Source organism: Euwallacea similis, chromosome 3, assembly GCF_039881205.1.
Source record: "Euwallacea similis isolate ESF13 chromosome 3, ESF131.1, whole genome shotgun sequence".
Taxonomy (NCBI): domain Eukaryota; kingdom Metazoa; phylum Arthropoda; class Insecta; order Coleoptera; family Curculionidae; genus Euwallacea; species Euwallacea similis.
Window position 1 is genome coordinate 573,592 of NC_089611.1, and position 25,545 is coordinate 599,136.

Genomic DNA, 25,545 nt, shown 5'->3' on the forward strand with positions numbered 1-25,545 from the left:
TTACTGCGTTAATTCATTGTAAGTCAGGGATCATCTTCAACGAATATGTTCCAGGACTGGGTCGACAATGAAAGACGGTAAAGAGATGATAAAAAAAAAGAAGAGAAAAGGTAATAAACGGTAGTAGAAAAACGGAAACAAATAGTAAACTAAATATATGAGAGATGAATATATCCAAATGCTAGCAAGGGTTTCTTTGCTAATTTTTCTAGGTTCCGAAAATGGTGACATATTTGTTACCGAATGTTAACAACAGTGTTCGTCCGAATCCCTGGTAAAGGATGAATATTATTATCAGTTATACTGCGTCTATGAAATAACGAAATGGATCATCATGGCAGGTCCCACCAAAAAAAAACAGCAAAAAATGTCTCAACGCCTGATAAATCGTCCAGTGGTCGAAGACGTTGACAATGTTAAAATATCTTATTAAATCTAAATTTCAATGTGCCTTTCATATATATCTTCGTTAATGGAGGGCTCTAATTAATTTCGAACCACTGTTGTCGCTTGCATGTTTATCTCTGACCCATTTTTTGTGGGACCTGCCGTGATGACTCATTTCTTCATTTCATAGACGTAGTAGAGTTGCAACTGAGAATAGTGTGCAATTCCCCCGTTCCAACAACCTCTACTAATGTGTGCGGCGTTATTGCCAAAAAATAAAAGAAATAAAGAGCAATCCGTGCCAAATGTACACAACGTTTTTTCAAACATGGTCTTTTCCACTTACACTATTGCAACGAAGCTTACCGGATGATTGCCGGGGGCTGCTGCATGTTTTTGACAAATTCATTGGTCTTTTGTGAAAACCCATATCTCGAAAATGTTCTATTTTAATTCCCGACAAGACCAGACCTTTTTCAATATCCACAACTATAAAGCTGCCACATGCTTCTCTAACCAGATTGAACGCCCCAGCATCCATTTCACCCGAAACATTATGTCATATATTTGACGTTTTGGCGGCTGTAGCCGCTCAGCAGCAAAATTCTGTACTTCGCTTAACAGTGTCATATGTCCAATGTGTGACCCAAAGAACAAGATCTCTTACAATTCCCCTTGGATCCGCATTCCTTTGTCAGACGTCTCTGGAATTTTGTGTATTAACGACATATTTCAAAAGGAATGTTATACTATCGAGATCTTATCCTAGAGGCATGATCATCTTTTGGGAAACGCATTACCGCCAGGAATCTACGCGATTTACACATAATTCAGAAGAATACACGTATATTTAAATTCCGAACGCAACGAGGCACTTAATTGTGGCCAAAGCAAAAGGAAATGCACGTTTCACGTTTCCTGAGACGGTATCTCGCCATTGTTGTTTATTCCTTTGGTATTTATTTTAACTTCTAAACAATATAAATCGCCAGAGGGGCGGGACTAACTGCAATAAAGCGTTTTTACGCGCCAGGCTGCGCAACAGTGTGTGTATACCGCCTGCGGGCAATATATTGGGATTTTTGCTTTGCTCCAGCATCGAATTTGTAGGAAGTTGGTGTAATATCGACTGCCTGTGTGCGTCGATACTGCGCAAAAGGCCTAAAGTGGAAGAATCATCTAACAGTCTTGGTTGATAGTGAAGAGCTGGCCTCCTCGTGGCGTCCTAAACTGGTTTTGGGCATCCTGCGACCCTTGTCCGTCGATAATTAATTATCGCGGAGTCAAAAAAGCGTGTCTCTTGGACGAAACACGTCCTCTCTAAGTACCGCTAGAAATATGCTGTGCCGCTAGACGACTTAAGACCACCTCCATCAATCTTAATTAAACTTTCATAGAATTCGGTGGGTGTATATATCTACATGTAATACACGAATGTACGCCGGCTTTCAACATCTTAATTCCCGTCCAGACCGGAGGGAACTTCTTATTTATTTTATGTTGCCATAAATTGGCGATATTATTCCGGAGGAGCGCTTTTATTTATTTTAATTGCAAATTTAATGCCTGTTAAATCTCGATTCGTGTTTTTATTGGAGAAATCTTTTTGATTTGATACGAGACGGGCTGGCTTTGAATGCCGTGATTGCTCAGGATGAAATTAATGGCCTAGTTTTTATGCGTCTTGAAATGCCTACCTAATTCATTAGCATTTTGGGAGTGATTCCGGCTTATAGTGTCCTCGCAATTTAATATTAATTGATATGACATGATTAGCATATTGAAGGAGAGAGAAGATGTCTGTTCATCTCTGAATTCGGAATTGCTTGGGAGATTTCATTTACAATGCTGTTGCTTGTAGACCGTTAAGCTAGATGGAGGTCGAGAGTAGGAAAAGAGAAAAAATGATTAACTCTGTAAGTTTCCTAACTTTGCGTTCTCATTACCTTTTAAGATTTTAGAGAAAGATTCTCTTAGAGTTCTTCTCTATCAAAATATCAAATATTTAGTATCAGGGCACTCTGAATCAAACAAAATTATTAGGTACTCAAATACAAGATCTATTTAGAGCGAGCTTCCTAAGAGGTTTTTAACCAGTAGTAAAAGAAATCAATACTAAAACCAACCAGATGCTAGTCTTGCTCTTGAAAAATTAAGTAAGTCTTGGTCTTAAGGGTCAGCTAAATTTCGCTGCAAGCCTCTAGCTATTTTTGCATTTATCCAGTGAAGCATATTTCACCCAGAAACTCGGAACTACTTGTAACGTCTTAAAACATCACACAAGTTTATGCAAGCAAGTCTCGTTTTCTTGCAATGTTGCAAACTTAGTCATGGTCTTATCTTGCATTCATAGAGCTGGTCTTCAACTTGACTGCAAGGCCTAGACATTCGTGCCGACGGCAATTTATAATCTACTTGAAGTGTTAATGCTGCTTGATTGCCGTAACTTCACTTCTGTATAGTGCCGTTAGTCGCAACGAGCTCTCGGAAGTCATACAGGGTGTACTCAAAATGGCGCCGAAACACTTCGGTATACCATGAGGCCACACCTTAAACCCCACAAAAACTGATTAAAATAAAATTTCTAGGTTCTTAACATTTTTTTACCTTCTTCCTACTTGGCATTTCATTGAATTTAATTGAGTTGAAGGATTCCGGAGAACGTACTGACTAGCTTGGGCGCCAATTTAAATATATCGTGTAGAAGAAGCCGTAGAATTCTACATCACTTGAAATGAGTTCTTTGGATGTTTTCGAGACAACTTTTGCGTTTCTGGTGTAACTCGCTTCTAAGTTTTTATTTGGAATGGTTTTCAAAGCTTCTGTTGGAGGTCTATTCTGGGAGCAGACAAATTTCTCAGTAATCTATCCCAAGAGGTGATTACTCAGTTCCTAATCTACTGGAAGCTTTTTTATGAGAATGATTAATTATTTTCTATTTACCCCTACAATGCTCACTCGCTATGTGATTATATGCCCTCGGAACTAACCAGAACCTGCAAAATTATTATTTGAACATACGGTCTAGCAAGAACATTCATTTAGGTTCTATTTTGGAGTGAATTATTACGTACCCATTAATCAAAATGTATGGCATGAAGATAATGCCTGCCTCCGAGTTACATACAGATGAAGTAGTTTTATGAATAAAACTTAGAAAGAGAAATCAAAAAAGAGCAAGAAGTGAAAAATTAGTGCCAATACTTGTTCTAACATGGCATGATGTCTCTTTGACTCTAAACAAATTCAAATATAAATCAATTAGTCAATGAGTAGTCCATGAAAAATTATGTAAATCTGTAGATTTTTCATCTCTGTATAAGCAGTATGGCGTCTAGGAATTTGCTTTGGATATGCAAGAGATTCTTCTGATGTTTCTGAGTTGTCCCAATCTTCTCTTTCAAAATTTCTCTTCACTTTTTTATATGGTGTTAGACTTTCGGCAGCATGCATTAGCTCTCAGGAATCTCATCACCAATTTCAAATTACTCGTGAAAGTTTGTAGATACAGTTGAACATCACTCTCTTAGACACGAGTATCACAATGAAAGGGCCTCATGCATAGTTGAGAGCTCTAAACTGTCTACGGCTTTATTTAGGTCAGCAAATCATGATAAGTTAACCAAACAAAAGCCTCTGGCAGGTAGTAATCTCTATGCATACGTGATGGATAACCCGGAAACAACCAATATCAACCCAAGCATAAACAGTTCGAGATGGAATCACTGATGAAAGGGAAAAAGAAAAATTGTAGACGCTTTGTCTTAAGGACCAACACAATTGCGATATGAGCGAGAACCTAAGCGAATGGGGTTGAATCTTTGAACTACTAAGTTATTACTGAACACCGAAATAACGCGGAGTTTTCAGAAAGCTCAGCGATTCTTTCTAACCAAATCTATTCCTGATAGAAAGGTTACCTTTTCCTTGTAGTGCTGCCTAATTAAATTATACGATCCTTTCAGGGTTCATTATTCTCGTATCTGACGGTTTTAACATCTCTTTTTTCATAGCAATTTATTAATCATATATTGACTCGACTTTGATACTGACGTATTGTCCGTGGCCTTATTAAATGAAGCCCTCTAAATCGAATTTGGAATCATTGACAGATGGATTCTTACGATCCTTATGGGCGAGAAGGCCTGTTCAATTCTTCTTGGATTAATTACCTCTACAACATCGAACTATCTAGCATTATTGATGTTGCATAGCCGAACAATAAAGTTACATAGAAAAGATCACTTTACATTGGTGCATAAAAAGTATTGGTAATTATAGAAATGAAATCAATGAGTGACTGAGCGAAGAATGACAAAATAAATAGGAGGGTTTATAAAATATGCAAGAGGTTTGATATGGAGAAATCAAGGAAGCAACTGTGTTGGACCACACGTTGGATGGTAAAATCCAAATGGACTAGTCGATTTTGTGAATAATCAAATTAGTAATATATTTTAGGAATATCATAATCTATGCATTTTTCGGGGAATTGAGAAAGTCTATGCGAGATGATTCATACTACACGGAAAAAGCAAACAAATGTATTAATCATCAAATAAAACATATGATTAGAGATTGTGATGATATAAAATCGAAATAGTGAGAAGATCGAAATTCGTTAAAGCATTTTTGGTCACATGGAGTACATTAGAACCTATCTGATAGGGTTTTCATTTTTTTATACCTCCATAGAAAATCAGAGGCAATAAGACCAATTACTTAATCTGCCAGGAATGGAAATGTACGCAATTTTTATTGCATTATCTTGTAGAGGAAAGTGATGATATTAGCTCCAAATTATTGTTGCATATAAGGCTTATTTGGAGACTTAAAAACAAGAAAACAATTAAAAACACGCAACATTAGTACTTTTATTGCTTTTTGAAAACCTCGATTCAAATTTTATGAGAATAAACCTCAGATCGCCGTAATACCTTTAAATTACTTTTTTATTCCTTGGAAACAGATTTTCAGCATCTTTTATTTTGATTATTGACCCACAATCTTGTGAAAACGATTTTATAATCGTTTTTAAAACATTATAAAAGAAACTAGAGGTTTTGGCCAACACCACAGAGCAGACAAAAGGCCTCTTCAGGTTAAACTAGATTGACAACAATCGAGCTTGCGGTTCAAAGCCGCAGCTCAAAACGAGGATTTCACCAAAAACTAAATACAATTTACAGTTCTTTGCAAAGATGAAAAATGATAAATATGGCCTACTTATCAAATTCGAAGCTCAACAAAGATTACGCATCAAAATGGTTCTAAATTTGAAAAGTTAAACGAATCAACAAATCTTCACCTCGTTGCGGAGTAATTAAATTTTGGTTCTTACGGCTGTGACGAACGGTAAAGGTCAATAACCGAGTTTGGGCAGATTGTGGTCTACCTAGAGAATGGTAGTGTTTAGATAGGAATTGACTATTAATAAACCGAATTAAAAATTCACTTTGAGCCTATTGCGATGTCGTTAAAGTCAGTAGTTAGAGTTTGAATTTCAATTTGTATAAAGGGTGTTCACCACTTAATTAACTGTCAATATCGAAGAAATATCGCGAGAAAAAGTTTCCATAAGATTCAAAAACTTAAGAGTTTCAAGAAATGACAAGAGATTTACCATTTTCTGTCAGATTATGGAGGGGTTTCATACTAAATTAAGATCACTGAAGAATCTGAGAAAAGGAAGAGCACATTAATTAAAATCTTCCAAAAAGACTATTAACAAATCAACAATCATTATCTAACATTATACATATGCCATATGTTGTTCAAACAAAGTATGACAAGAAGAGTAATCTGGAAATGCAAACTGGCCGTAATATTTTGAATGGTTTAAATCGTATTATTTAATTAAACATGAAAGAAGAGTCGATCATTGCTCGTTTTCATCGATTCTATGAAAACTATTTTCTAGATATAATTACAGATATTTTGATTAACAGAATTTAAAAAAATCTGTAGACAAGAAATACTGCGTCACTTACAGATAACGCAGTATTCGTTGTCTATGAACACCACTCTTAATTACATTTCCCAATGAGAAAACGCACCGAGAGGAGAAAAAGATTTTCGTGACTTCTTCTTCGCTTTTATGGACCTCAGTAAGGCTTTCGACACTAATGCACGTATTGAAAACGCCCATAATTATAATAAATGAAAATGCGCGCTGTAAAATTTAAATTGAAAATGACCTCTCCTACAACTTTACGGTACCTTCCTAATAAGGAAATGATTATCTCAAATAGGAATACAGCTACAAATACATCTTAAAAATGTTATATCGGTTTATTTATTCAACGATGGAGGAAGTCACACTATACTCTATGTGGGCTGATGATAAGGTGGTAATATCTCATAAGACCGAGACTCTCGTCAATTTGATAATATAATTAACTAGAAAATATACATCTGGTAGATATTTTTGGTAGTGCACGAAGGGAGATATGCTTTAAATTATAATATCTAGTTAGAAAGTAGGTTAAATGGAGAGTTCTAAATAAGTTTGTTTGTGAGAAAATGTAAAAAGTGAAATGATGTAGCCGATATGAAAAAACCGTAATAACTTCTTTTAAATATGTAAAACTCCTCTTAAAGCATTTTTGATAGATAATCTTCCATCATGGCTTTATATAATTCAATACTACGGAGGAGCTAATGGAACCTTTCCTGCCAGTTCCATTTTCATGGTTTAACTTTTCTGGATTAGTCTCTAGTTGGGGTTAGTTCTAACTCGAATGAGCTTCTAAGATTGCAGCTACTAGATTTCCAACCATCCACAGTAATTTCTTAGACTGGTAATTGAATATTTGCATTGTTTACTGCATTGTGCCTTGAACAAAACATTAACAAAATTACTCGCAAGATTATCATTAACAGGCCATCTCACTACTTGGGTTTTCTTCCGGGAATAATTACTTCATTAAAACATTAACGAGCAAAAATATGAAATACCAGGATATGGTAAACACGTCAGAAAATAGTTGTGAGATAATTAATAAGTACTGGATCATAATATTGCAAATAGGATAATGTACGAATAAGACACTCCCATAAAACGCCCTCTTCAAATTCATATTACATATCAATTAAATTGACCAAGTGCATGCCATATTTAAATATAATAGAAGCTGACCTTAGGCACATTATACAATATAAGAATATAAAATATGATCCAATGCTCGACTCAGTCACACAATTACAGAATAAATGGATTACATATATAGGGCGGAACATTTAATTAACTGGCATAAATTCTTTATCAGCAAAGCAAATCGTTGATTATCGAATGAATGAAAAATTAGGGAATCTCTTCAAGAATTTTACTCTTCAATTTGGAGGCAAAAACCACCACCAATTTTTTTAATACAAATTTATCCATTATGGCAGCTCTAAAGATAAGACATTAAAGAATCCATGTAAATCATTGACCATGTACATTTGAGAATTACAGAAAAGTCTTAGCAATGTTGAAAATAATTTTCGTCTTTATCAATTGTTGTGATTTTAATCATTTCTGCGTTTACAATTGTTATGTTTAAAATACCTCGGTAAATACTTAAAAACGGTTAGGCTTGACAAAAATGAGGCATTTTAGAGGAACCTATGCAACGGCTCTAGTTAAATGTTTTACCCTACATACTATACACTTCTTTGTCGATTCACTACTTATGATTTATAGGTGATACCATGGGACTTCATTATTGTTCAGTTAAATGATGGGATGCGAGCAATTTTCTTAGAATAAGAGTGGATGTCAGAAGCTCGTGTTTCACTTGTGCAATATTTGAGTTCAGTTAACAGTTCTTATGTAAATTCTTGTGTTCTGTAGGTAAAATTATTCAATAAATTTTGCATTTCAATAAGAATAATTAATATCGCTCGATATATAACCACACGGCCCTATAGTATAACATGCCTCCGGCAGCTACTAGTTTAATTTTTGATCAGCTAATCCAATTAAGGGTCTTATGCCTCATCGATTTTTCCTACTAATTAACAGTTAACTCATTAGCCTGAAACTCGATAGGGTATGAGTAACAGGTACCAAATTGCCGCTAATATAACACGTTCGCATATTTTCAACACTATCCAACGTGCATTCTCCGTACAATACCCTCAATAACACGTAAAGCACACCATCAGCATCCGACGCAGACATAGTCAACACGAATAATAAAAGCACATTTAGGCTATTTCATTATTCGTTTGCACCTGGTTCTGTTCCTCTCGACAACTAAAAGAACCAAAAGAATGATGGTCAAGAACCGCGGAACGCCGGCCCGTTCAAGGCTTCTTCTTTCTTCTTTTGTTGTTGTCGAAGGTATGTTTCAAACGAGTTTCATGAAGGCACTCTCTAATATTTTATACGGTAGAGATGATGGCTCTGATTTTTTAAAACGTAACCTGGCCGCCGATGTTTCTCGGTATGTCCTTCGTTGGTCCCAGGTTCTTCGCTGGTTCGATCGGTGCCGTTGCTTTGTGCAAAATATATGGTACCATACGGCTAGCTGCTATCTTCGCCAAAGATCGAGTTTAGATAAGGATTTTGTTATTCTACGTTTATTTATGTAAAATGGACGGCTCTGTGGAGGTTTACTACATGCTGGCTACATATAGGGAGATAGAGAGAAATGAGTGTTGGGAACCTGTTTCACTTCTTTTGTTTCCGATGATAACGTTTCGATTCTCAGTGAAAAAGCTAGGAATTATTATTATGACTATCTTACCTTAATCTGCTGCATCATCACAAAATATACACACAGCGTCTACAAAGGCTCACTGACTAAGACCAAATAAGTATCTTAAACAGAAAACGAATTTCTAATACGATTAGATAAATGTTTTTTAACTGATAATAATAATTGTCACCTTCTGAGAATGAAGAAAAAATCGATATAAAATAACTGAGGGGCTTTATTGTTTAATTGATAAATTCTCAAATTGGGTGATAAATATTATTGTCATATATGGCTTTGTTCTATTTTGTTGTGATAAGATTATACACAAAACTCTATTTTAAAAATATCACTTTTTGCAAACAAGTGATTATACGTCGAAATGTTAAATTAAACTGTTTATATATGTATCTAAAACACATTAAGACGTTTCAGACTCTTTTGAAACTAAGTTATGTTCCGGCAACTTCCTGTTGGTAACTTCAAAGTGGACATTTTAACGTTAATGATGTTCCGTTCAAAGGCCTAGATGTGTTAATGGAAATGCGGACATTTTGAGGATGTTAACGAGAAACCCAAAATGGGCGAAAGTGATAGTTCCTCATTGCTCCCAAACTCTCTGGAATTTCAAAATTTGCCCTAAACATATTTCTATTTTCAATAAAGCACTTAAGCAAGTGCAATTTTCGGTATAACTTCAAGTGGACCACTAATTAATCACATGTTTAACCTTTGATTAGATTACAATTATTAGATCTAATATCGAGTTCGATATTATAGAGTAAACTAAGGTGTGTTAGATGACTAACTCCACATATTATCAAAATTTCAGACTCATCAGTTAGAGTTCTACACTTGATTGAAAATAGTTTGGAAAGTTTTGATGAACTGTGTTATAGCGACAGATATTTGGTTTAAATTTTGAATGGGAAAAGAGTTTAGCAGTTAAATAAATCGAGAACCTGCTTGGCCAAAAATATACTACTTTGAAGCTTTACTAATCACGTAAGAAATATGTATGTATGTACCTGTATATACGTCCTTTTGCTTCACCTATTTAATTATATTATTTTTATTTCGCATGTATTATAATAGCCGTTTTATGCACGCTGCAGCGTGCGATAGAATTTAAATATCAGAATTTCTAGTGCGTACTCATTTACTGAAGTGAAGACAAAGACATCAACAAATCCCTGAAAGGAGAAATCAATACTTTTGTATGCGTTAAAGGCATCTGAACAGCAACTCCAAGAAATGGAATTTTCCTGAGGATATGATGTTATTTTGAAATGGACCCCAATTCTAGCATTAAAGAAGGAGATACAATGATTTTTATCATTCGCATTGAGAGGAAACACTGCCTGGGACATTGAGACGTAGGTCTTTCATTTATCTTTCTTCAGAAGTCAATATTCATGCTAGAGCAACTTTCTCATATTATATGTCACAAAGGCCAGTCCCGTTGTCAATTATAGAAAATTAAAAAAATTCCCACATTCGGATGCTTATATAATTCCCCAGTAATATTTATGCATTTTGAACCATCACAATCAGTATTATAAGTTAATGCAAGAGAAAAACCAAAAGGTAGCACGCTACAGTGAGACCTAAACAAAGTTAATATGAATTCTTTTATGGAAGCGTAATGATACCAATGGATCCAATTGCTGCACTTTTGTCACGCAAATCAATTTACTTCAATTTATTAAATGAAAATCATATTCCGGTAAAACTCTGCAATAAGCAAAATACCTTTCATCACGTACCAGGAAATGGAGATCAGTGATACAATTTCGATAAATTTAAAATTATTTTGATGGCCTTCAGGTGCATGTACTGTTCATACCGTACTGATTTTGTGTCTTGCAAAATTATAGATGTAAATATTGTAAGTCATATGAAAAATCCGAAAGTAATAATTAAATATTTTTGACAACTGTTTTGTTCCTATCAACAACCCCATTTGTGCAACACATTGACAACTCATTTATAGGCCACATTGACAAACGAACATGGGATTTCTGTTGCAAAGCAATATATAAAATCAAAGAAACACTGGAACAACAATAGATAGTACTAAGACTGATCCTCTTCCACCATGATTATTAGCAATAAAAATCGACCTTCCCCGACCTCGATGATGCATCCAGTGGGTCAATTCTGGTGGATGGAGGAAAACACGAGGAAAAGACGGGCAGTCTTTTTGGTGGATAACCGTAATAGAATAAAGATAATGATTTCTTAATAGATGAGGATTGAAGAAGACGGAAGAGGAAGATAATCTGGGATATAATCTACATCTGCGAATTTTCCAAAGGGAACACGAGTTGAAGAAACAGAAAGTTAAGGGTCGCAATGCTAATAGCTCTGTCTTTCTAAAGTCGGTTACTTTTTGAATAAACAATGTAAATTACATTTTATGGTTATATCAAGATTGAAGAAGGCTTTAAGGCCTATTTGTGAAAATTTGGAAATAATCTGTGTTAAAATTGTTACTTTATCCATAACTCTATTTGAAAAGGCTGTTTAAGTAGAAATTGTTCCTTCTATCATGTGCTTTTGAAATAGATCAAGGTATCGGCTTTGAGCTAAAACATTTGAAAATTATCCTTTACCTAAGTGCCAAAGGAACGTGTTTCTTTCGGATACTTTGACCTTCTTCTGAAAATCATTAGCGATACCACACACATTTGTATTCATATCATTCTACAAAAATACACAATAAATGTTCCATTCTCATATCATTTTACAGCAATACACAGTAAATGTGATTATTTTTTAGTTATTTGCCAGTAAATTGCAAATAATCTTAGCAAATAATGACCCAAAGCAGAAAATTAGCAATTGCAGGCAAGTGCTATACATATAATAAACTTGGATACTGTTATGTAATGTTATTACGCACAGTTAGCAGCTGATTCACACTGATGTCTTCGCATTTCCACAATAAACACGTTTGTTGCCCTACAATTTCGGAATACAAACAAAAGAAGCGTCATCTCCGGAGATTGGCAGAATTGAAATTTCAATGAGTTTATGATGAAACAGCAGTAGGTTATAGAAAAAGCATTGTATACAACTCGAAAGAAAGTTATGTTTCTTCGCTATCCGAAATTACTGACCTCGCCTGCGGCTCGGTCGCAAACTTTTGTCTCGCTTGTAACGTGGTTCTTACTATTTTCGTAATATAATACACTATTATGCGTTTTAACGAACCATTCTTTAACTCGACCTGATTTCGAATAGCGCTGAACGTGAATTTGATCAAATAATTGTTTACAAAACATTCCTTTAGAAAATTTGAAAATTATGAGTCTCTTGTACCTATGCACTTCCATTCAATTACTTTTTCTAATGAAAAATTTAACGAACCTCCTTCAACGAACGATCTTCAAATTTGAGGTGACGCATCACGTTTTTAGAAAATCAGCAATTTTTTTCGGTTAAAATTACAGCGCAACCAAGTGTCTGATGTGTAATTCAATTAATCAAAGAGCTCTTATATCCCTCAAACTCGCAACAAACTACGCATTCATGGCACTTCTTAGCACAGAAACCCAGATACCACTGCACAATAAAGCATTATCTCATTTGTATCTCCTTCATGTTATTCCAGGTGCCATTCATATCATTTATGCAATCCAATTATTGCGATTTCGCTATGCAGATTAGACCTTATATTTATCACACCGTTATTGTCAATACATCAGTGTTGCAAGAAACTATAATTATTATAATCTTGATATTTAGTGTCATTGAGTTGCTTTAAATGCATTAAAACTTGCTAACTGGAGTGCGTTTATCATAGTCATTGTCTTCATTTGGCTATATTCGATAAAAGGGGTTAGTGAAGTGACAGATGTTAAGTTTTTTCAGTTTAAAGAATATGCAATTTACACTTGTAGGAGGTATTTTCAAATACTTTACAATCTGGAGTTCGTTCTAACTGTCGGGAACTGAAACTTAATCAAAGGGTTTCAATGGAAGTGAGCACTTTGATGGTACTTTGGATCACACCAATTCAGATAGCAAAATGGTTCTGAAACGTGTTCTATATGTTTGAAGAGGATTGTTCATTTTCTCTTTTTTTGATTTACATATGACGCCTCACACACAAGTAGTACACACATTTTCAATAAAAATTAACTAAGAATAACGTTCGTCCTTTACCAATCGCTTGGACGAAAGCTGTTCTTAATGTTTCGGCGAAGAACATAGGCAAAAATTATTAGAAAAACGAAAAAAATTACAGAATTAAAGCGTTACGTCTAGGAAGTAAAGAAGGAACAATCCGTCTCAAACATACAATATATTTACACCGTTATTATTAGTCTATACCTAAAATATTGCCTGTCACGAAGTTGTCAGCAAACTAAGGTGAAAGGCTAAAATTATATGTACTCTATATATCAAAGAAGTGACCCTACCCCCAGAAAGTGCAATTTTTATGTTACGAACCATGTATTTCAAACATGAAAATCGCATTTTTCACATGGTTTATGGACATTCCTACCTTCCATTAGTTTAAGTAATTTTCATATTTCTTGTGTTGCTTTTAGTTCAAATTACTGAACGCTTTCTGAAGACACTCTTCAGTTTCAGCATTAGTTAACCTACTCCTAACAAACTCTAAAAAACACTGAGAACCTCTATTAAGGATTGTTCTAATTCTTTTTAGGTTTCTTAAGGTATTGCCCTACGTAGTGCCTATTACCTTAAATGCCAATTATTTTAAAGATGTGTATTCGTTCACATTAACGATTTGCAACATTGTAAGTTTTCGGTCTTGGTTTAATGCAATAGATTTTCTTTTAACCTCAAAAAATGGATCTATCGAATTGTGTTCTTCAAGACATTGACTGAAATATGTTTCAGATGCGTATGTGGGAGTTACTACTGCTTTCAGCGAAATATTTTAGTATGGTGTTTTTCTTAGTTTCTGGAAGATATTTTAAGGATAAATGAGGCGAAATAACTATCATAGAAGTTTTAACCATATGTTAATTAAACAAACAACCCGTAAACCACGTTATGTATAGATAAATCGCGGTATTTACTGTAAAAAAAAGTAACTTCAGTTGATGTTAGTTTCAAAACATCTTAATTCATTTAAATGAAAAAATTATCTGTTCAATGATGACTAAATGAACTATGACCCACATTAACACAAAAATGTTGTATTTTTTATTGTATATCTTTAGTGCATAAACATGAAAATTTGCCCATCATGTACTGACTTAATGACTGTTGTTAATTTTTAAATACTGGTGATTTCAAACTTAAAATGCTGAATGCAAAAGTCCAGCAACACCACATAAACGAGAAAATATCAAGGGAAATCAGTTTTGAAACAAAGCGCTTGGCAACATGAAACTAAAAACTATAGAATATATGGAATAAAATGAAATGAACTAAAACGAGGCAAATTCTAGTTGATACTTCTTGAATCTCTAGTTTCACATATGGAAGACAAGAAGATGGCATTTTGACTGGCGCGAGGATGCTAATTCCCATAGAATACAAGTATGGAGAAGTGCGGGATGAACAGCAATTAATTAGGTTGATCGGAAATTTAAAGGTGAAGATCGAAAGATGAAATGGCAACAGTATTCCGAAATTAGGCGGCGAGAGAATGATTTTAACTCAGTTTTCAACGATTTATCTCCATGAAACGTTTTAATTGGCGGCAATAAGACTTCTCACACGCATCAATCCTACAACGCCACAAAAACAGGAAAATCATTCGGGCCAAATCACAGCTCAACTCAAACAAAACGCTTGGCAACATGTGGGGCTCAAATGGAAATAAATGCGAAAATCGATACAAACCCCAATCCCCATTCATGACTCCCAGTCTTGGAGCCAGAGGACTGCACCGCTATCCAACTGTATTTAAATTACCCCTCGAGGAACGAACAAACGGACAAATTCAATCAAGAGTTTCGTCCAATTTTGTTTGCCCTTTTTTCCAACATCTGGAGGACAAAGAATAATAACGAACTAAGAAAGGTGGATTATAATAAACGGTGGAACGTCGTCCACCATCATGAGAAACAATTTCCTGTTATCCCCTGAACTAATCGAAATAACATTCCACGACCGTACGGGAAAAAATGAAAATAATCATTGTCTGTTTTACAAGAACACAAAACTTGTTTAAAACGTACCTACAAGAACACAAAAGAACTCCGATCCTCGCCGGCCACATTCGCTTCTCTTGACCACTGGCCTCTAAAGCGGGCAGCGCGGACAAAGTCCTGTGTTAGTAATGGTTAGTAAAATGGCCTAACCGCGATTAATGTTAGTTTGTGGGGTGGTGCGATCTACTAACTCACCGGAGGAGATTGGATGTGGCGTTTGAAATATCCTTGTAAAGCCATTTTTTCGCGTTTGTAACAAAAGGGTTTCGTCACCCGCCACTAAACGAGAATATCACAGAAACATCACTAGTAAACATTGCACATTGAACTTCATAGGGATATCCTTGTTGCGTTAGTGAGCACTAAGAGGGTCCGATCTTCGTCAAGAAGAAGCATTCACTTTGTTCACTCCCGTCACGTCCGTGTAAAAATATACTTGTAAGTAATGCAATCAACGATATCACAGATAGTTTGGACTTGAAGAGAACTCTTTTACAAAGAGCAACACGAGAGCACGTATGTATCCTGTGTGTATGAAATAATCCCCTTTGCAACCTAACTACATGTTGTCGGGGTCCTCCGAGCGGGATATTTCCTACCCATTCTTCGGGCACCGGCCGAATCGTGAGCAACGATTTTTTGTTCGGAGTACAACACTCATGTTTCACGAAGCGGTTCGGAACTGTTCGGTTGTTCGGCACAAGAACTCCGCTTACCACTCGTTCCGTTCGAGAGCCCGAACGCGACTGACGACTTTTCAACTTTCAACGCTCGATCAGATAAATTCCCGAGCCAGGTATGGGTTTCGAACGGCTCTTGCTCCTCGCTTTGCCACTTTTACATGCCTAAATAATTTGTAAACATTCGTCTCTAACCTGAGTGCTTTTTGGCCATTTTTCGGTTCGTTTTGGACTCAAAAAATAAAAATGTCTTTGTTGGTTTTCCGCCCTTTTTCCTAGAAGCGCAATTTCGACTGTAAGTGTTGACACATTCCAGACGACTTTCGTTTTAAACCAGCATAGTTTGAAGCAAGGACAGGTTTTATCGTGGGTCTGGTTTTGCGGTTTAATATTTCACCGGTGAGCTATGAGAGAAAATGCAAGGGATCATTTTTTCCACATGACACGTAGTGCGAATATGATGGGCTGCCTTGAACTAATTTCGACCCAACGTATGAAATGTTAACTTTTCATAGTCAGGCAGAATGCAGAAATATAATGAGTAGATGCAAGCATGCCCGTTTTGCGTATGTATAATACTTAAGTATTCACATCATGCTTTATTGTTATCCATATAACCATACTTCAGAAACACACGAAATTTAACATCGTTCGAGTATGCAATTTACCAGGATGTGAGAGGGGTAAACGAATTAGTGCAGAAAAATATATAAAAATGGACGGATACTGCAGAAAACCCAATCGTCGTTGGACGTCCCTACGTCCAATACGTCCAATATATCCGACCAGCAAGGAACGTCCGAACGCACTGTTTAAACCAACGTCCAGACAATCTGCATAGACCAACGTCCGGCTCCCACGTCCGAGCGTGCGCCATGAACACAAAACTTCCACTGTTACGCTCGGCAGAATTGCTCAACCACTGAGGTGAATAATGTGCAAGCAAAATTTAAAAATATATACATAAAGACAACCCATTTTTCGTGACAAATTTCAGCACGAAATTCGGAAGAAATTGATAGGTGTGTAATACAAAATGGAAATTCGACAATCGCCAAACTCCAAGAAAAAATGTAACGGGAGAGATTTTCAGAAATAATTTACTTTTTCCTCTTGAAATTGTTGAGGAACATTGCGATTTCGAGAATCGCCGAAGTTTGAATTTTAGAAACCATCATATCCACCAAATCGAAATAGGTGAATTCCTTTTTCAAATTATATCAAAATAACATAATTGGCGAGTTTACGCTATCAATTAATTGTAAACGTATTGGAGAAATCAAATGAATAAAAAACTGCAAGAACAAACAAGCGTCCTTAACAAAGATTATTAGGGAGCTATTACTTTAATCTCTACTAAAGACCATAAAGATTGAGCTGCCTGGCCTTACCTGCCCGCAAAATGAGCCCTTGTAGCCAGTGAGATATTGTTAAAATATAAAGGCATCGCCAGCGTTTGAACTGATTCTAAACACGCTATCGCTATACCAGACTATAACGATTATCAAGAAGTAAATCAATCCATATTAAACTGAATTCAATTTTCAATGAAATAATCAAGAACGCACAAAAACTGTCGGTTATGCAACAAAACAAATATTAACAAATTCGTACCCAAACTGCAAAATAATCCATTTCTTCACCGACTTTTTCGCTGTGCAGCTATTCGGGACACACATTTATGTAGCTTAATATTTTTATTTTTAAATATGCCTAATACGTTCTAAACCTTTCCTAATTTGCTCAACTATCCAAATACCTAAAACTGACTGCATATTAAGCATATCCAGGGATATTATATTTTTAGAAAGGCCAAGAGTCCTAAACAAACAAAACCATGATATTTGAGGCATCACCCGAAGCTCTTCAAGACGTGACGAATCCTAAAAACCTCCGATGTTTAAGCTTGCGTAGGTTAAAGCAAAATTGCATAAATATTTGAAAAAGAACCACCCGGTGTGTGGCCTGTCACCACGAACCACTACCCTCGATGATGACAAGAACTACCTCGAAACAGGCACCGAAACAATGGGATATCTATTTGGAAACCGCAAATAAAGATTTGTGGTAAAGACTAAAGACCCTCATTAAACCCGAGCTCTATTAAAGGAGCCGGAGGAATGTGTCGTGCCTTCATAGAAAGGACCCCTAAACTAACACGAATAATTTTATTTTGTTAATGAGGCTTGTTAGGAAAGTGAAGTCTGATACCGAAAGAATTTTTTGTCATTTCGGCATATAAGACGAGTTCTGAGGATACTTACGGTATTTGAAGTTTCTTTAGATCTAGATTTATGAAGAAAGAAAGAAGGACAATGCGTTTTGGAAATTTGAAGTTGAATAAAATAATGCTGAAATCGATCCTGCACTTGCAGGTTCTAAACAAAACAATATTTTGGGTGCCAAAATTTGTGAATATAATAGTTTAATGTATAATCAAGCTGACGCACATTTTGATACGTATTTCTGGTTGAATATTACATTCCTTTGCCAAATTATTAAACTTTGCTTAACCTGCCCCCATTTTGGAACATCCATTCGAAAATTTTTATCTCAGTGTTACTGAAATTAATTTAACGCATGATTGAAATCGGCATTTCGTTTATTGGCACAATGCTATTGCCACAGCATCGGTGAAACGTATTAATTTGGTATAAAAGGTCATATTTAAAAATCAATCCTATGATAACTTTATAATTGAAGTTATTTCGTAAATATAATTTTTAAATATTTAATATATGTGTGGATGGTTAAAATGCCGGAATATTCATCACAAAATTGATGAAAAATGGCATGGCTTTATTTTCACGTCAATTCAGTACTGTAAAGTTGGTAAAAAATACCAAAATCAAATATCAAGAGTGATCTCTGAAAAGTCGTCGTTTCAGATGGTTCCTACCCGAGTACTGATTCTACGAATCAGTAGTTCAATCGATATGCTGGTTCTGAATATTTTCGATACTCTCATCTAGATCTCTAGATATCTTATTTCACAATATTTTTAATTTGCGCGTATTCGGTCTCTATGTCAAATAATTTCACCACCCTCTGGCACACATTTTCACGTTCTTTCGCGTTGTAATGATTATTGAGCCGATCTAAAATCCTAACGCCATCGAACGCCTTGCTGGTTAAATTTACACAAACCACAATTTCATGATGATTTATATTTGAACCAATAGAAAATATTTTATGACGATTTTATTATATTCCCAACCTCGTGTATTTGCCAGAAACGCGGTGTAATAATTGGAGAATGTGTAATTAAGCTGAACCCAGTCGGATATGTAAAACACGCATGTACATTCTAAATATACCTTTTGCCCAGTCATAATGCAATATTGATTAATGCGCGTAGATGAGAAACAAGATGCATAAAAAGAACCCCATGGGAAATAGATCACGTCAGTTCTGGTAATCAAATTGAGTGACCAATCAACTCTGATAGACACATGCATATAGTGGAAAAGTAACTTCCTGCAGTAAATTACTCTAATTCGTTGCATGTGGCCAAAACTCGGCCGAAAAAGTGCCAAAACGCACACATTCACTGAACTCATTTTTAACTCTGTCCAGGCATAGACATTAAATGAGACGTAAAAATCACGAAAGTGTAACTAATCTATATCATCACTGCTACTTAAATGAATGCTGCAACATTTCCACGATTTACGCAACACAGTGTAGGTAATTAATCGTAACAGCCAGAAGCGAATCGTTAAAACACATAAGTAGTACTTTTACTCTTTTGATAGGTACTCATATTTTCAATATAATAACGTATTATTTGCACACGATTTGGTTTGAAGCAATTATTGCATTATCACGCAGCAATCGACAAAGGCTTTATAGGGTTCTTTCATTAAACCAAGTCAAGAGAAAATTTATTGTGCCACATTTCCCTTTAACATTTTTGAATATTTGCCGTAATTGTTTTCTTCAAAACTTGCGGCATGCCTAAACATTTCTCAGGGATATCATTATAATATGGAAATCAATAATCAATACGGACTCAGTCTGTAGATTTCGTCAGCTGAAAAATCTGAATACAAAGTCTTACAGTGGAAACTGAAGATTTCAAGAGTCTAAGTTCAAACAAAGTTTCACAAATACCCTCGAGGAGGAGGCAAAAAGCAATTAAATTTCCCCGGAAACGATAAAAGTATCCCCTTACAAAGTAAGAGATCCGCAGTAATGTGCAGAAGCATGAAAAATGGCCCACATAGAGAGAAATATAAAAATTTAATAACTGCAATATAACACATTTTAGTGGCTGTAAGAATTTTGCTGAGACAACTTTACAAAGGGAGACCGTTAACAATGAAGAAATAAATGATCCTATATTTTTTATTGTGCTTTCTTGGAGCACGTATGTTGTTAGAGGAAAATGGGTACCAGATGCCGGAGAAATTGTCTGGAAATTTGCTGGAATCAAAGTTGAGATATGACCTCGTTGGAACAATTTATTCAAAAACGGGCTCAAAGGTCGAAGAAATGCTGTAATAAAACGAGCGATTCTGCTTATTAAGATATCGGGAAAACGGATATTGGTATGGAAAATTGGCGCATGGAGGAAATTGTAAAATTGATTAATTGAAGGAATTGTATTTATGAAAGATAAATCATCAAAACAACGAGCCGAGCTGATCCAGTAACGATGATTTAAGAATAGCAATAAATATCTTAGTAGCGGATCTAGGAAAAATAGTTGTATTTAACTAACTGAAAATGGAACCTCACATCTTAAAATGTGTTATATGGCTCTTAATCATGAAACCTGGGACACTCTGTACACGGGGAATTTTGGGAATATTTAACTGTTCATGTCTGGCGTTCAAAAGGGTGTAATTTTTCAAGACTTATCGTCTGAGCCTGACGTTTATGTGAAATGTTTTGCATTTTATTAACAATATTCGGAATAAATTCTAGACTTAATCAAGAGGAACTACTCAAGACTCTTGAGTATCTCTCCGGACAAATTTTTCGGGGAAAGATTAGAGTAGTACCTTCTAGAGTTGGGCGGAAGATTTTCCAAAATTTTCAAGAATTTTTAGATAAGATTCTTGAAATTCTTACAACCATATGCTGACCTTATGCAAATTTTGTTTCCTTTCTATTAATTTCTACAACAATCATAAATATTAGAATTCAAATCCTCACGGACACAATAACGAAAGAGAGTTTAAAATAAATGTGTGGGCTGACATTGGGTAATATTTGAGTTGGTCCATACATTTTACACAAACAGCTTGAACTTATTTGTTTTCCTTACAAAATACTCTTTCTGTGCTACTGGAAGATTTGCCTTTACAATTACGTCGCTAAATCTGATTTATGCTTCGCATTTCAGTATGGATGTTCAGGAATTTTTAAACCGACAGCTTTTAAAACGACGGATAGGTAGTGAAAATAACTGCCTTCAACACTGGCCACCGCGAATACCAGGTTTAAATAAATGTGACTTTTTCCTGTTTAACTTTAAAAGGTTTTCACACAATATGTATATTCGACGTGTGTGGAAAATGAGAAAGATATGTAGACAGTCGATTATTGAATAGAGTAGACTTTAAATTTTGGCGAAAACTCCTTTATGTGTAAGACAAAAAGGGGGCTATTTTGAACAGCACCTTTTGTGTTAATCTTTTACTATTATTTAACGAACTTCATAGAAATAGTAGTGTTTGTTAAATTTGGTATTGATCGGAATGAAAAAACTTATTTTAATTAAGCGACGTCGTTTTATTCTTTGTTCGCAAAAATATGAATACTGCCAGACTTAATTATTATAAAAGGTGTTCCTAAAAACTCGCATAACAAAACAAACCACACAATAAAACATAACACTCCCCTGTTTGTCCAACTCTGCCTAACTTTAAGCCAAGGGAACATTTTTATTAGTATTTTCTATTGTTAAGTTCAGTGTAGAATTATATTAGTGTTATGAATGCCCGACTGCTAGATTAAGATTATTTAAATAATTCACGTGTCATTTATTGTTATGTTTGTATTTAGATAATGTTTGTTGAGTTTCCCAAAGTTCAAGGAGTTACATTTGTCGTCGAATCCATGAAAAATTACAAAATATCTCGATGCTTATTTTTTAGTATTCAACTAAAAAAAAGAAACATGCATTATTTTTGCATTCGTTTTCTCAATAGACAAAGTCAAAAGATTCTTACATTTCTCTCGGTTTCGGCGGGAATTCGTCAATTTTACTAGCAAACTGTCAGCTTAACTGAAATGCTTTTAGGCGGAAAGTTTCAGAGTTTTCAAGCTATCCGAAATTGAACTAACAATGACATAGCGCAGAAAATTTTAAGGATCTAGTTATTAAAAGACTTTTCAGTAACTTCTAATAACTAAAGGGGGGATTCGCAAATCTTATTCCCTTTATTGACTTGAAAGGAACCTTTCCCTTTCTTCTAACTCTTCGATTTTCTAGGAGCGTAAGAGACTTTTCTTCGATAATAATCGATAGGGTTGAAAAAGCATTTACACATTTTATTGAACGTACTGTCGGTGAGAGAAACAAGGACTCTGGATATTTGGTTATCAAAATTGGTAAGCTGGTTTTACAGAGAAAGCTGTAGCGTAGATCAGAACCAAGGAGAAACAAGACTTACTTGTATTCTACGCTTTAATACTGTAAACTTAGTTCCTTTTCGAGCTGGACTAGGGTAAGTGCAAAAACAATCACCAATGATGCGTAAGTAGGTCAAAGCGTTTTTCCATTTTTCTAACAGAAGGCAATTGAAGAAAGAAGCGGGACGTCCTTGGTAATAATCAAAACTACAGAGGAGTTTCGTGCATACATATGTAATTTCCATTATTATTCAATGCATCCTGCTAGAGATGAAATCTTCATTTTTTATATCCATATCCTTTTTTTTCCTTTTCACATATTGAGAAGATACGCAAAAAAATATCAAAATCAAATATCCAAGGGTAACTTGTTACTCTCTCCATCTATTTAATAGGTACGCATGAAGTAATTCGCAGACGATAACAGCGAGGGACGCAAATCTCCTAATGAACTCGAAAAATTACTATTCGCATCATTGATTATAATACAGAACCAGAATAAATCAAATTGTAAAACTGTTGGTACTGCCACTTTAAAATAATTGTCCATTTTTTTCGAGAAATATATTGCAAAATCACTATTTTTAGCTCTGTTTAGTTTATCGTAAAGCCTCAACTATCTATTTACTCACAGTCCACCGATGAATGGTTTAACGCAAAAGGAGCATTCATTCATTCCACCAACACAAGTAGCAAGAAAAGGATAATAGGGATTTCGTATTAATTATTTAGAGAACGCATTGTGTTTAGAGGTAATTTGTAAGTTTCAGTCAGAAAAAAACCGCAATAATACGAATGAATGAATGCTAGGTGAGAACCGACTGTTTCTTCAGAGCACCTTGAATATAGCGTTGCGCAAATCTAATTTACTGGCTGTATTATTTCAGCATTAATAAAATTAAATTACAAGTTATGTGTATAAAACGAAATTGAATACCGGAGTAGCAGAGGATAATAAATGTGTCGAACACTGTGTCTTACATGATTACGGCTGATAGGTAGTTCTTGTAATGCAATGCCGCATTGTTGCATTCCTAGAAAATTGATTCAGTACATTACAAGCACATGTACCACCCAAGTTCATTATGTGCGTTCCCATAACTTTAGATAACCCAAAACTAATCTAAAGTTTAAGAAAATGAGCTGTCAGATGAAACAATAAGGGATCTAGTATATTAATAATAAATAAGTTTCCCTTCACACTATCATCAGAGTTATTATTCAATTTGAGATAATAGTGTGTGGTATCTGTAACATGTTTTTATAGCTATCGACATATATAATACGTAATAACAAAACTTTAATTAACAATTTACAAAACAATTTGTTGTCTTAAAGAGATTAGGTACAAGAAGCCGAGGTGTGAAATTGAAACGGACCCTTAGGAATGGTTGTCTTATCGATTTTTCCTTGGGAGCGTGCAACCAGGAAGCGAAATTTAAAATTCAAATCTTCACAAATTACAGTGAACGGTAACTACCCATAAATAGAGCATATCTTGCCAAGAAGTTTCAAATGGTATCGATTTCATTAGCGAACTGTAAATAATTGTTTCGTTATCTCATCTCTTCGAAGACGTTATGTTGCAGCTTAGACCTACTAATTTTCACGATACGTATCGTGTTAATATCGATATCCCGACAGGTCTAAATGGAATTGGTTTGATATCAGCGTGAAACGATCGATAAATTGAATATTGGTTTTTTTTGACGCCGTTATGTAACAATAACTTACTTTAATTTGACATTCTCCTTAATAGAAATTAGATTAGAAACAATGATGCTTGTGAAACAAATCCCCAGCATTAATAACATATTTTGAAATTTGTTAATAGCCCACATGCTTTATGTGTCATGCTTGTAAATTCTTCTGGGCGAATTTCATTCCCACGCCTAAAAATCAATTTAGATTAAAAAAAACCCTTAACATCATTGTTGCAGATAACAGGAATAGCAGTAACTGGCATCAATGGTGGTGTTGTTTCAAAATGCCAGCTCTGAATGGAGGAAACTGGTCAACATCCAGGCGGACACTAAAATGCTTTTAAAACATCGAATTTCGGTGGAGGATAATTGATTATGCCGATCAACGAATCGGAAAAATCAAATTCTCGTTTGGAGCGTCAAACCAAATATCGTTTGGTCAAATAATAACAGTTTTCTGCCTCGGCATCGGATTTTATTATTTTCAATGGGAAAGCCGTATTTTTGCCGTGATGCATCTGCTGTTTTTTTGATAAAGCGAATATATGTTTAATTGGTATAGATTTTATTACTAAAAGCTTTGTCACAAAGGCGATAAAGTTAAATTGGAAACTAAAAGGGAATGTAGAGGATTCATTCAACATTATTCCGCATCAAGTGCCGAAGGCCGAGAGCTAAGCGGCGGGTGAATAAAGGTTTCTAAAACATAATTGCCATGACAAATCTCCTCCATGAATACCCCTAAATGACAACACATATTAAGCTTCCTTTGAATTAATTTTCCATACATCTTCCCATGTTGAGTTGATGTTCCAAGCAGGTCAGACCTATTGCAGGTCCCAATCTATGTTATGCATTATCTGCTGTATGAGCCCGTCAGTTTTATTATTGCAGTAAATTGTAAGGTAAAGCGCAAATTGAGACGTATTCGACGCTTTTGAAGGGACCTGGCACGACCGTGCAGAGACGAACACGAACAACCTACTTATGAGTTTTAACTGCCTTTATTAGCTTCTTTTCCGCCATTGATGCTCGTATGACACTTGACAGCAATCGCACAAGAGAAGCTGTACTTCAACCACACACCTCACGGTCTGCACTACGCATGACTCGCGCTGTGTCACGTCGTGCCACCAATTTGCGCGGTTTCAATCATTTTCATTAGCTACAAAAAGCGTGCCGTGCTGGGCTGTGTGACACGTGTTAAACGCGTCTTAGTTTGCATCTTGTCTACATCACCTTTCACTTCTTGATGACGCTTGCTGTGGTGGAGTGAGAATTGAGGCCTGAATTGGCTTCTATCCGCAAAACTAGAATTTGGTGAACAACTGGTATAAAAACTATTTTGACAACCCGTTAGACCACACAGAGA

At 35.4% G+C, this 25,545-nt stretch overlaps 1 protein-coding gene and 1 long non-coding RNA gene across 7 annotated transcripts in view; one reads left to right on the forward strand and one right to left on the reverse strand.

The window, feature by feature from the left end:
• LOC136419671 (ephrin-A5-like) overlaps window positions 1-25,545 on the reverse strand; it is a 313,490-nt gene that overhangs the window by 66,497 nt on the left and 221,448 nt on the right. Inside the window, exon 1 of one of the 5 annotated variants that reach the window (XM_066406190.1) lies at window positions 15,404-15,969. The exons of 2 other annotated variants lie outside the window; for them this stretch is intronic. In XM_066406190.1, the coding sequence (XP_066262287.1) occupies window positions 15,404-15,448 (45 nt within the window). In that variant the 5' untranslated portion in view covers window positions 15,449-15,969. Of the gene's footprint in view, window positions 1-9,119; window positions 9,178-15,235; window positions 15,970-25,545 lie in introns of those variants that run through there. 2 more of the 5 variants (XM_066406193.1, XM_066406191.1) reach the window with 2 other exon arrangements.
• LOC136419683 (uncharacterized) lies at window positions 9,872-11,509 on the forward strand. 2 transcript variants are annotated; one of them, XR_010753128.1, is made up of 3 exons: window positions 9,872-10,084; window positions 10,217-10,444; window positions 11,062-11,509. It is a non-coding gene; the product is annotated as an uncharacterized lncRNA (long non-coding RNA). The 2 variants fall into 2 exon arrangements; XR_010753127.1 differs by having other exon boundaries at window positions 9,872-10,073.